This window comes from Dipodomys ordii, unplaced genomic scaffold (genome assembly GCF_000151885.1).
Source record: "Dipodomys ordii isolate 6190 unplaced genomic scaffold, Dord_2.0 Scaffold5, whole genome shotgun sequence".
Classification (NCBI taxonomy): Eukaryota; Metazoa; Chordata; class Mammalia; order Rodentia; family Heteromyidae; genus Dipodomys; species Dipodomys ordii.
The window spans coordinates 36,240,074-36,252,614 of record NW_012267221.1 but is presented as its reverse complement, the minus strand read 5'-3'; the positions used below and the strand labels follow the sequence as shown (position 1 = coordinate 36,252,614).

At 38.6% G+C, this 12,541-nt stretch overlaps 1 protein-coding gene across 6 annotated transcripts; it reads right to left on the bottom strand.

Moving 5' to 3' along the window:
- Window positions 1-2,422: 2,422 nt before the first annotated feature.
- Window positions 2,423-11,858, bottom strand: Asnsd1 (asparagine synthetase domain containing 1). 6 transcript variants are annotated; one of them, XM_013029472.1, is made up of 6 exons: window positions 11,644-11,857; window positions 11,157-11,210; window positions 9,351-9,426; window positions 7,312-8,843; window positions 6,726-6,838; window positions 2,423-2,937 (listed from the first exon to the last, which is right to left on the bottom strand). In XM_013029472.1, exons 4-6 carry the CDS (start codon window positions 8,749-8,751, stop codon window positions 2,691-2,693), a joined length of 1,800 nt encoding a protein of 599 aa, XP_012884926.1. In that variant the 5' UTR covers window positions 8,752-8,843; window positions 9,351-9,426; window positions 11,157-11,210; window positions 11,644-11,857; the 3' UTR covers window positions 2,423-2,690. The 6 variants fall into 6 exon arrangements, with proteins under 6 accessions (XP_012884926.1, XP_012884908.1, XP_012884897.1 ...); XM_013029454.1 differs by having other exon boundaries at window positions 6,726-6,907; window positions 9,347-9,426; window positions 11,644-11,855; XM_013029443.1 differs by having other exon boundaries at window positions 6,726-6,907; window positions 11,644-11,855.
- Between the last annotated feature and the right edge of the window lie 683 nt (window positions 11,859-12,541).

Below are 12,541 nucleotides of genomic sequence, written 5' to 3'. Positions count from 1 at the left end.
TACTGTCCAAGTACATCTTCTTTCTGGACCTTGACACTTGGTCAAGCCCTCCACAGAGAGAGGGAGATTCTGCAGAAGATTCTGAATGGCTTTCCTGGGTCTGCTTGCCCTCTGAAAACTGTCTGCCTGGTCTTGGACACCTGTTGCTCCTCTGAAGCAGGTCAAAGCCCTTGGTTCTCTTGCCCTTTGGTTGGGCTTGCACACACTGGAGATGAGGCCAGAGGAACATCTATATAGCTGTGGTCTCACTTAATACACAAATGGCCTCATGGTCATTTGTTAGTGCTTACATTTCTGCCATATTGATGAGACCCCCTAAGCTCTAGAACTCAATCCAGCATCATGCTGAGGCCTTGTTTCTGTTAAAATAAAAAGAATGGCAGAAGTGAGAGACAGGCTTTGAGGGAATTCCAAATTGGAATCCTTTGTTCATCATCTGTCCAATGAACATTTATGGAATACCAATTATGAGCCAGGTACTGTGCTAGAAGCTTGAGATGCTAGAACAGAAAAACAAACACAAACCTTGAGATTATAGTTAAGCAGATAACCAAACATGTATATTTGTTAATAAGTGGAAGCTCTAATGGGTTCCTAAGAAAGCAACTATTCAATCATTTCTTTTTTTGTACTGGTAATTGAGTTCTGAGCTTAGAGCTTGCTAGACAAGTACTCTATCACTTCAGCCATGGCCTCAGTCCTGAGTTTTTAAACTGAGCCTGGTAGAGGAAAAACAGCTATCTAAGCAAAGAATTGAAGTAGCTCTTGAGGGTTAGGGCCCACTAGCAGGTAAGGATGAAGTGACAGTAAAGTTACGTATCTTGATTAACAGAACAAAACTAAATAGAGAACAGGAGGTGTGGGTACCAAACTAAAGCTCACGAGGGATAGGTCCCTTATCCTTAAATATTGGTCTAAGATGGTGGTAGCCAGCTAACGGCTAGGATAGTTGCAACTGGAAATGGTAAGGGTACTCTGGGTCAATTTCAGAAATTAGGAAGCTTATTAGGAAAAGATTAAATGAAAAGGTATCCAAAGGGAAGATGCCAAGATGACTCTTCAGTTTCTGTAAGGAGCCACAAGAACAAGATTCTGAGTTGTGACCACAATTCTCCTTGAAGTAACCTAAGAAACAAATAGAGGTCAGGTATACCTTTTAGATATCTAGGTATGGACCAAGAATAAAAGCTAGGGTGAAATAAATATGGGCAGATTTATAGTAATGAAATCTAAGAGAATGGCTACTTATCAAGAGAGCATAAAGTTGGGAACCCAACATGGAGACTTTTGAAAGTTACATTTAATGGTCAGGAAGAGAGAGGGTAGAGTCAGCAGAGAAGACACTGAGAGCCAGGAAGGGAAGAGGAAAACTAGTCAGAAGCCAAGAGAATGGTTTAAAAAAATAACACAATAATCACCTTTGTTGGATTTTGCTGCCAGGTCAGAGATGAGAAATTAGAACTTCCACTGAATTTAGCAACATGGAGGGTCTTGGGGAGTAGACCTGACATGGAAGAATATGTGAAGATTTGTGAAATTAAGTATTTACAAGTTGTTTTGTTAATAGTTTCTGATGTGCTAAGGCAAACTTACTAAGACAAAAATACTACGTATTGCTCAGGAATATGAACTGTAAATTGTTTAGCTTTTCAAAACCTGTTCTACAAACAAGGCCTGTCTAAACCAAGGTACCCAATGATAACAGAAAATTGAGTTTTTGAGTGTAACTACCATAATGAGAGTTAGTGTGGGAAAAGCAGTTTCTCTACTTTCCCACAAGACTTCTGACACCAGATGTACATTCAATTCTGCAACTTAGACTATCACTCAGGTGTTCAATAACTTAATTCAATTTTAATTCTGATTCTACCTACCCACTGTAAGATCCCACAAATTATGGATTTAGTCCCACAAGACAGCCTCTACTTCTGTCAATTACAAGTTGTAGCTTCTAACAAACAAGCTACACATTGCGGGGAGGGGGCTCCAAAAGCCTTCTTCAGTTTTGATAATTTTCTAGAAAGGCTTACAGAACTCAAGGAAATATATTTGCTGGCTTGTTATAAATTGATGTGGGGCCTGAACTCTGGGCGCTGTCCCTCAGCTCTTCAGCTCAAGGATAGCACTCTACCACTTGAGCCACAGCGCCACTTCCAGCTTTTTTTCTTTTGCTTATGTGATGCTGAGGAACTGAACCCAGGGCCTCATGCACGCAAGGCAAGCGCTCTACCACTGAGCCACCTTCCCAGCCCCAACAATCTTAATTTTTAAAAAATGACTTTCTATTAAATATAAGCCAGGAGAAGGCGATGCATAGGACAATGTACTTTAGGGTGGAATGGCAGACAGCTTCTATGTCTACTGTGTATGCTGCCTCCTAGAACCTCCATGTTACAAAACCCAGAAACTCACGAAAGCTTCTTTCAAAAGTTTTTAATACAGATTAGTCTCCAGCCCAAAGTACTTTACGTCCTAGAAACAGATTCCAACTCTTTATATAAACACATGGTCTTTTACATCCTATGCTGTGTAGGATTAATGCTCCAGAAGTAGCTTCAGTATGGCTTAAAAGGGATTATCTTAAGTAGCAGGATACTGCCATCACATTTTATAATAATAAGACAGTATTTTACTTTTATTTCAATAATGTGAGATCATATTATTTAATATCCTTTCAAAAGAAAGGCTTTCTAAGAAATATGGAGCCTTCCACATTTATCAGATGCTTTTTCATTATTTTTTTCCATTTTTGCAATTCTGGATCCAAACTGCATGGCCCGCTTTGGCAGAACAGCGGAAGCTGTAAGACCAAGTTCCACAGCTGCTAGACGTAGAAGTAGTTTTTCACCAATTCCACGGGGTAAAGTCAAATTTGCCTTTTCCCAAATTGGTAGGGCATTTAGGAAGGAGACAACATTTTCATCCAGAAAAGGAAATCTGTAAAATAAATAGATATGTAGTCACTATATAAATATTAAATCTGTTTATGCTTATTTACATACTTTATGGCCACAATTGAATCACATGAAAAAAGTTCTTTGTAACATAGAAAGGTTAATACATATGCTGCAAAACAAATTAAGTCTCAATAAGTAAATCAAGAAACAATTTCAAATTGTTTTCCAAGGTATCTTGGGAACAAGTATGATCTTAATTAATCTAACTGCATCAAATCCTTATCAGGTCCAAAAAACTGAACATTAAAACAGTTTAGCAAAGTCTATAATCATGAACTTACTAAACACTAACTTACAGTATTAAAATTGTTCAAGCCCCACGAACAACAAAAAAAAATTATTTAATTACACATAAAAATGGGGAGGGGGCAGTACTAGAGTTTGAACTCAGAACCTCTCGTACATACCATTGAGCCATGCCTCCAGCCCAGTCTTTCCATGGTTAATTTTAGGATAGAGTCTGCTTCCCGCTTTGAGTGCCCTTATGTGATAATCCACCTAATTTTAAGCTACCATCAGCACTGAGTTCATAGGTAAAAGCCATTGTGCCTTGCACCCCACCCCCTCCATGGATATGTATGGTCTTATTGATTCTTCTGTTTGGATTGGCCTGGAACCATAATCTTCCCAATCGCAGCCTAGTTTGGGATGACAAGCATATACCACTGTGACCAGCTATCAGTTGAGGAGTCATATAAACTCTTCTGCTGAGATGGGCCTCAAATCACAATCTTCCCATTTTCACTTTCTCAAGTAGCTAGGATTATAGGCATGAGCTACTGATACCTGGCTGTTTTTACATTTAAATTGTCCAATCAGTAACAAATTGATATGCTAAAACAAAATAGTCTTAATTTTTAAAAAATGACTTTCTATCAAATATTTTCATCTTTTAATTTTCTCCACAAAATTCTAGGTCTTCTATTTTTTTTCCTTTTTACAATATTCTTACCATTCCTTCTCCCATTCCTATAGATTTTAGCTCAAGTAGAAAAGCTGAGAATGATAAAGGCATTTGTTACCAAAGATATCGTATAAAAATAAACTGCAAAGGCAAACAGACTAATCCAAATAAGTAACTGTTTCTATGGATGCCAAGATATAAGAATACTTTACTTAGATCTAACTACTGTAAGTGTGTTTGTTATATCACAATTCTGTATTAGCTGTTTTAAAACTCTTCATATACATTTTTGTCTGAGTATAACATATTTTCATGAGGGTATTAACTGCTTTCCTTTTGACATAGCTGAAATAATAAATTCAATTTCTTTCATTTTCCCTATCCTTTCTTTTTTCAATATTTCAAAGAGAAAAGAATATATAGATTAGTAAAATATTAGTTACATATTTACCGTGAAATCTCAAAAATTATAATAGAAGAGCCAAGTATGGTGTGGTATACTATATGCCTGTAATTTGGATGTAAAGGCAGGACAATATTGACTTTGAATTCAGTCTGGGCAAAATTATCCAGACCCTATCTCAAAAACAAATACAAATGAAAAAGACCAGGAGCATGGCTTAACAGAGTGTTTGCCTAAAATATCCCAGACAAAAAGTAAAAACAAAAATGACAATAGTACTCAAAACTTCACATGAATCAAGAGTAGCAATGTAACAACAAAAATTGTGTAACAGCAACCATGATCTAGTGGAAAGGACAAAGGTCTGAACTAGGACAAGAATGACTTCGAGAGATGGAGGGAATTAAGGGTATTATGATGCTCCAACAATTGCAATGAGGTTCACCTACAATACCCTGTTGTGGCAATTGGTACTCATTTTTTTTTTTCCTGGTTGATTGTGAGGCTTGAACTCAGGGCCTGGGCACTGACCCTGAGCTCTTTTGCTCAAGGCTAGTGCTCTACTACTTTAAGCCACAGCTCCACACCCAACTTTGGAATGATTAATTGGAGATAAGTCTCATGAAGGCTTTTCTGGCTGGGGCGTCTTTGGACTGTGATCCTCAGATCTCAGCCACCTGAGTAGCTAGGATTACAGGTGTGATCCACTAGTGGCTGGCTATATTTTAAGCCATGAGTGAATCACAATTATTTTAAGACTTGGACAGAGCTCGGTTAGAATGAGTACTATTTCCTGTTTGTAAACACCTCATCTTGTGGAACATGTCTACTCTCAGATCCAGCCCCAGAAGTAGTATCTAGCTTTGTGGGTTTTTTTTTTTTTGGTGGATATTGGGTTTTGAACTCAGGATCTGGGCACCATCCCTGAGCTTTTTTGTTTTGTTTGTTTTGTTTTTTTCCCCAAGATGGTACTCTATTACTTGAGCTACACCTCTATTTTTGGCTTTTTGCTGGTTAATTGGAAATAAAATTCTCATGGATTTTCCTGCCTAGGCTGGCTTTGAACCACAATCCCAAAATCTCAGCTTCTACAGGTGTGCACCATCAATTTTATGGACCCTATAGTGTTGCCACTAAGGTACACACACATAAGAGAAAGATAGACGAAGGGAATCTAGTACTGAAACCACCAAATAAGGATAGATATAAGGCAGAAATGTCTATAGAGACAGAACCATATTCTGTAACTCTAGAGAAAGCTGTGTGACTTACAGAAACGAAATGAAATGAAACCCTTTTAAATATCATCTCGTAGATTGGTGCTGGTGGTTGTCCTGTAATCTTAGCTATTTACAAGGCTGATTTGGGAGAACTGCGAGATCAGGCAAAAAGTTCACACGACATCTTAACCAATAGCTGCACATGGTGGTGAGCACCTGTCATTTAAGCTACATGTGAGGCTACATTTCCAGGTCATCTTGGAGAAAAAAGTTCACAAGACAATATTTAAGGAAAAACAACAAAAATCTTATATGTGGTAGTGCACCGCTGTCATCCAGGTATGGCAGAAATTGTAAAACAGAAGCAAAAGCTACACCGTATCTTAAAACTAACCAGAGCAAAAATGGCTGGAGGTGTGTCTTAAGCTGGAGAGTGCCTGACAAGAAAATACAAAGCCTTTAGTTCTAACCCCAGTATAAAATTTTCTCTTGGAATTACATTATTTCAGTTTTGCAGTCTTTTTTCATCTTGAGCACAATTATGCTATTGTATCACCTTGGAACATTACTAAGACACTTCTTTAAGAATGAGCTTTGAGTAACAACTGCTCCACTTGTTATCTCAGCTTTGCTACTGGGTGATTAGAAAGACAATATATTGTTTTTATTCCCATTATTTACATGAATAATCCTCAAAGTGGGACAACAAACAAACAATAACTTTGAAGTCTTTTATACTCTTTGGGCCAAATGAAGGTGGCTCATACTGAGCCAAGTGCTGGTGGCTCACCACCAGTAACTCTAACTATTCAGCAGACTGAGAAATGAGGATCACAGTTCAAAGCCAGCCCAGGCAGGAAAGTCCAAGGGACTCTCATGCCCAATAAACTACTCAGAAAAAGCCAGAAATGGTGTTGTGGCTTAAGTGATAGAGTGCTAGCCTTGAGCACAGAAAAGCTCAGGGACAGAGCCCAGGCCCTGAGTTCAAGCCCCAGGACCAGAAAAAAAAAAAAAGTTTTTCACACTGATTTTTCTTGGTGTATGTGTAAGGTCTTCTCCTCAGATAGGTCTCAGTTTGTAACCCAAGCTGGCCTTGACCATGCTATGTAGTACAGACTGGCCTCAAACTTTTGATCCTCATGCTTCAGCCTCCCCACTGTGGAGATGAAAGGTGTGCATCATACCTAGCGGGTAATCTTCTGTTTTTACTAAAACATCTGCACCCAAGTAATCAGAATTACCTTGCTTCTTTGCCATGATCACCAATAACTCTATCATCACGACCAAGATTTCTAGAAGAAATTCGACCCAGTTCCATTGCTATTTCCTTATTCAGTCCTTCCAAACCCAGTGTCTGAAAACGAATACGATGACGAGAATAACCTGCAAGTTGTTCATCAGCACCAATTCCAGTAAGAATTACCTAGAAATGTGTTAAGTGTTAAAAAAATTCATACAAAAATGTAACTATACAACTATATGTAACTAAGTATATATAACGTGCAAAAAAAATTAAGACAAAGTGTTAAAATTATAATCCAAAGTAATTTTGGAGAAAAACACCAAGGTCAGAAATCAGTAAAACATGCTGTTTTTTTAAGGAGTCACAGATACATTGTAATTTAAATGCAGCTAAAACAGGCTATATTTCTAATTTTATATTTTAAAAGATTTTGGTCAAAATTAGGCCTTGGAGTTTTTTTTTTCTTTTTGCTTATGTGGTGCTGGGGAATCGAACCCAGGGCCTCATGCATGCAAGGCAAGCGCTCTACCACTGAGCCACCTTCCCAGTCCGCCTTGGAATTTCTTTTGAGCAGAAAACTATACCTTTGCACTACTCTGATAGGATTTCACGTCATCCTGTGTCACTAGCCAACCAATTCCTCTAGAAGCAAACCAGACTGCACAGCCAATGCTATCATCCAAAACTGTACCCAAAGGCTGAACTAAGTGACATATTTGAGTTCTTCTCAGTTTCTGTAGTTCTTCCAGAGAAACATTAATTTCAATAAAATTCCAAATTCGAGAAGGATTAACAGTCTGTAGTTCCTTTAGTCCAGCTCTTCCTGTAATCCTATCTGGTACATTGTAAGAACTATCATCATTGTTAGAGACTCCTTCAGAGAGTACTTCACAGAGATATTTGGTTTTACTCCTTTCTTCCTGAAAACTAGTTGGTTTGTTCTTTTCCTTAGTCATAAAAGCCACATTGAGGAGATCAATTGGCTCATCTATAGGAATATGACGATCAGCAAGGGTTGCAATCACCATGGAATCAATGCCTCCAGAAAACAGTATAGCAACATTTGCTTTCCTATTACTAGTTTGCAGAACTTCTTTTGGTGCCAGATTTTTGTCTCTGGCTAAATACAAGACACGTCTTTTGACTGCAATACTCAAGACATCAATGAATTGTTGAACTACTTTTTTCATGTGTTGATCTGTAAGAAAGACCTTAAATGTATCTCTTGTAGGTGAAATGCTGGAATTGTTCTTGCACTGCATTTCCACTTCAGCTTCAGGTAACATCATATTTAAGGGGACAATGGGATTTTCAAGATAGAGTCTGGCTTCATTTGCTACCACTGATACAAATGTTGGTAACTCTGCTGAAATTTGAGTCAGGCTATTAACATATTTTTCCATAACATTCTCTTCAGAAATATATTTCCAAGGATACAATTTTAAAATCACACACCCAGAAATGGCAGTAGATTTGAGATCAATTTTGAAAATTCCAGATGCTGGAACCTCTTGCCACTGATTTGCTACTCCAGATGTTTGGGTGCCAACTGAAGAGAGGCAGAAATTCTTGCCCATATTGCTAAAATGCCAAAGTAAGCTCCGGCGACCAAAAAAGTCCCTACCAAACCATAAGTAATGACTAGAGGCTTGATAATATATAAAAGACCAAGGACCTTGGACTTCTGAGAAGAGTGACAAGATATCAGATTCATTCTCAGAAGCACAAAGTTTATTAAACATAATTTGAGTATCATTCTCTTCAGCTTCAACCTTTATTCCACTGAAGACTTCTCCATTCCACAGGAATACATTGCCTCTTTCATCTTCCATTGGCTGAACAGTCAAAATGCCTCTCAAGTGAAGGACATGACCAGAGAATAAACACTGGTAGTCAACATCAGATTTTACCAACTGTTTACCACTATTGGGTCCCCGTCGCTTAAGATTATAGAGTAAATCTTCTTTCAAATCTTTGCTAAAATGCTCAGCAGAAAAGCTTACAGAACAACAAATGCCACACATTGTTATGTGAAACGAGGGTGACTATTTCTTGATTTGGGTCTTCTCCAAGTTTTCTATTTCTTGGTATTCTTTTTTTAGTTCGTCCAAGATATCTGTGGAAAGGAGAAAGAAAAAAAATGTAAGTAAAACAAAAATTTGTGAACTTTTTCTTAGTAAATCATAGGACAATATAGTATATATATAAAATCATAGCATATGAATATATACATGTATTACTAGTTTCAATAATAATCTACAATTGACAAAGAAAATTGTTAGAGATAATTTCCATTCATTGAGTACTTACTTCTGTGCAGACACTTGGCCAAGCTCTTTACCTACAATCTTTAAATCTTACAAGATCTTAGAGTCTCAATCTATTTCACTGTCACAAAGTAGAAAATGAAATGACTTTTTCCCCCTACTTCTGTCAAACTCTTAATCACATTATTATTGCTCTCTAACAGATTCTTTTAATAGCAGACTTATCTTTGAAAGTCTGAACTTGAAAATCACTGCACTAATTTCAGATATATAAACATCCAGATACACTTCAACTGAGGTAAAACTATGAATTTCCACAGAAAGATTTTCTATCCTATTCCATATATAATACTTACTTTTTCTTTCAGAAAGCATTTCTGTTCGGTCTGCAAGAAAGAATATGTTGCTGTTTTGTTGTTGCCTATATACTTTCTGCAAAAGATAATTTAGGCTAATATCAGGATTTGATCTAAGAAGTAGCATATGTCAAAACTCTCCTACTATTCTTAATTCTTGACTCCTGGAATGTATGTCCAGAATATGTTCAGTAAATACATAGAAATAAAAAAAGATCAACCATTATTCTACCTCTCAGAAACTGCTACAAGGTAGCACCAAGGTAAAACTCATTCTTCCCTCTTCACATATTATTTTAAACAACAATAAAAAAATCTACCACCAGGTGCAGGTAGTTGATGCCTGTAAATCCTAGCTACTCAGGTGTCTGAGATTTGAAGATTATGATTCAAAGCCAGCCAGAGCAGTCAAGTCTGTGAGACTCTATAATAACCAAAAAGAAGGGAGCTCTGGCTCAAGTGGTAGAGCAGGAGCCTTGAGCAAAAAATCTCAGGGACATTGCCCAGGCCCTGAGTTCAAGCCCTAGAAACAGAATACAAACACAAAGTCTATCAACCTAAAAGCTTGTAATTTACTTTTATAGATGAGCAATGTACTGAGACTATTTTCCTTATTAATAGATTCTTTTACATTACTGCATAAACAGAGCCTACTCTAGTTTATTTGCTCTGACCTCAAAATTTTAGGCATTTTGAGAATTACCAATTCTTCACTATTGTAAACTGATTTTTTGATGAATAACTTTGTAAGTAAATTTTTATACACATTCACAATTGCTTCCTTAAGTATCAATTACTATAAATAGAAATACTAGGCCAAAATGTTAATACAACTTTGGTATCTTCACCAATTTGCCCTTTGGAAAAAAATCTCAGTAATTTTGCTTATCTTCTAACATAAATATCTAACATAAATATCTAAACTTTGTTAACCAGATAATTTAAAAAGGTTTTAATGAACCTTTTAGTTTCTTCCTGAAGTTTATTTTATATTGGTAGTCCTGGGGCTTGAACTCAGGGCTTGGGCACTGTCCCTGAACTACTTTTGCTCAAGGCTGGCATTCTACAACTTGAGCCACAGCACCACTTCCAGCTTTTTCTATTTATGTGGTACTGAGAAACTGAACCCAGAAGCATGCTATGCAAGCACCTACCAAGACACATTCCCAGTCTCTTACTGAACTTTAAAATGTAGTTTTCTCAGTAAAGCTACACATGAAGCAGAGGCACGGTTATTTATGAATATATTGATAGAAATATCATTAAATAAGCACTAAAGTTTACCTAAATTCTGGGAACAAGGTGAAAGAAATTCTTTTCGATCAATATTATGCAAATCACTTAAAGGAATAGTTTCACTTCACTTTCATTTATTTCAAAACAAAACCATCAAAATCAAGTATTAAATAGTATCATTAGAATTACAGCTACCAAATAATAAAGTACAATAAGCAACATTTGTTTCAAAGATTATGTCAATGGTAGACAGTAGGGAAAGACATCAACTGAGAGATTTAGTTACATAATAAGCAACTGAACACAAAAATGTGATTCAAGTTGTAGAGTGCCTTCCTTGGTTAAAAAAGCCAAATGACAGCTTGGAGCCCTGAGTTCTTGTCCCAGTATTGACATATAAAACAAACAAAAAAGAACCCCCAAACTAGGACGTTTCACTTTTCCAATTTAATAACCAAGGTGCTGAAATCTACTGAATTGTGACAGGCACGATCTAATTCTAATACCTTTAACAGTTTAATATAAATAACCAGGCTTCCCACATGCTTCAGAATTTCTCTAATGACTTACCCTATTCTTCTTCAGGTTAGAAAGTTCATCCACAACAATTTTTTGTTCTTTAATCTATTGAGATAAAGAAAAACTCCTGAAATCAGAAGGTTTCAAAGCTCCTTTTAGTGTTACTTTTAAATTAGAGACAGGCCTAAATGGGCAACCTAAGAATCTACCTATTTTCCAAAGACACAGACATACTGACTGACAGACACACAGACACACACACGCACACGGCTGTCAGTGACGCTGCTGGGCCTGCTTACTAGGTGGCGGGAGGGTGGGAGGGTGATGAGGTGAGGCAGGCGGTTTAAAAAGAAAAAAAAATGGTTAAAAGTAGAGCTGGCCCCAAGCCACTTGGGTCTGACCCCGGGCACGGTTCTGAGCCTCCTTCAGCGCAACTAGTTTCCCAGAGAAGGGAAAGCAGCAGGGCCGAGAGGGGGTGCGGCCCGGCTCCACACGCCAGGCCCCGGCTTTCGGCCTTCCGGTGGCTTTTCCCACTCACCCTGCTGCTAAGATCCTCCTTCTGGGCGGTGGAGCGATCGCTGGAGACGAGCGCAGCGCCGTCGTCGCGGGCCGCCCCGCCGCCGGGCATCTCCACACCGAGCAAAATCAAGACCGACGGCGCACAGTGAGGACGTAACCGATCCGGCTCCCCGCGCGCGTCCTCCGCAAGGCTCCCCCACTCCGCCCCCTTCCCAAGAGTCCGCGAGCCTACTTGACGCCTGCGCAGACCGGCTCTGGCCGCCGCAATGCTACTGCACATGCGTACTGCTGCTCAGGGCAGGAGAGCTCGGTAGTTGTGGTGGCGGGATCTGAGAGGCGTCCTCTGGCGGAGCGGATGTAGAAGTTCTTGGGGTTTTTCTCAAGGCCTAACAGCCAAGTAAACGACGATGTTATGAGCGCGTCGTAGGGGTAAATGTGGGGAATAGTAGCAAAGTACCCCATATTTATTATCTGGGCAAAGTCGGAAACTACGTGTCCACGATGAAAAATAGACGTAAATGCGGACCCCAGCCGCGTGGAAAGTGTTGAAGCACATACCCCATGCAGTAGGGGCAATTTCTGTGAATTTAAGAAGTCCTGAACTTTGGAAGTACCCAAAAGAGATTACTGGAAAGCCAGGTGCTGGTTTTGGTTTGTCCTGGAATGACGAGGCTACTTCACCACGCAGTCTAGGGGGGTTAGATGTAGAGAGAGAGGACGAAGGTAGGTTTGTGGACTTACCGTATAGAGATGCCTGCAACTTCTATGGGGTAGACTCTACATTTACACTTGGTAATTTATTCTGTAAAGCATTAATCAGTTCTGCGTCTAACATCACCGTCTTAACAATTCCTTATTAAAATACTGCTTAACTATTTTGTTTTTGTGTTTAACTTGGTGACCTGGAGTTTGAACTC

What these genes read in the sequence shown, in the direction of transcription:
- Asnsd1 (XM_013029454.1), bottom strand. Translation starts at nt 8,751, where the DNA reads ATGTGTGGCATTTGTTGTTCTGTAAGCTTTTCTGCTGAGCATTTTAGC. An exon ending in CCTATCAGAGTAGTGCAAAG is followed by an intron (nt 6,908 to 7,311) that starts GTATAGTTTTCT and finishes ACACATTTCTAG; the next exon opens with GTAATTCTTACTGGAATTGG. An exon ending in GATCATGGCAAAGAAGCAAG is followed by an intron (nt 2,938 to 6,725) that starts GTAATTCTGATT and finishes TTTATTTTACAG; the next exon opens with ATTTCCTTTTCTGGATGAAA.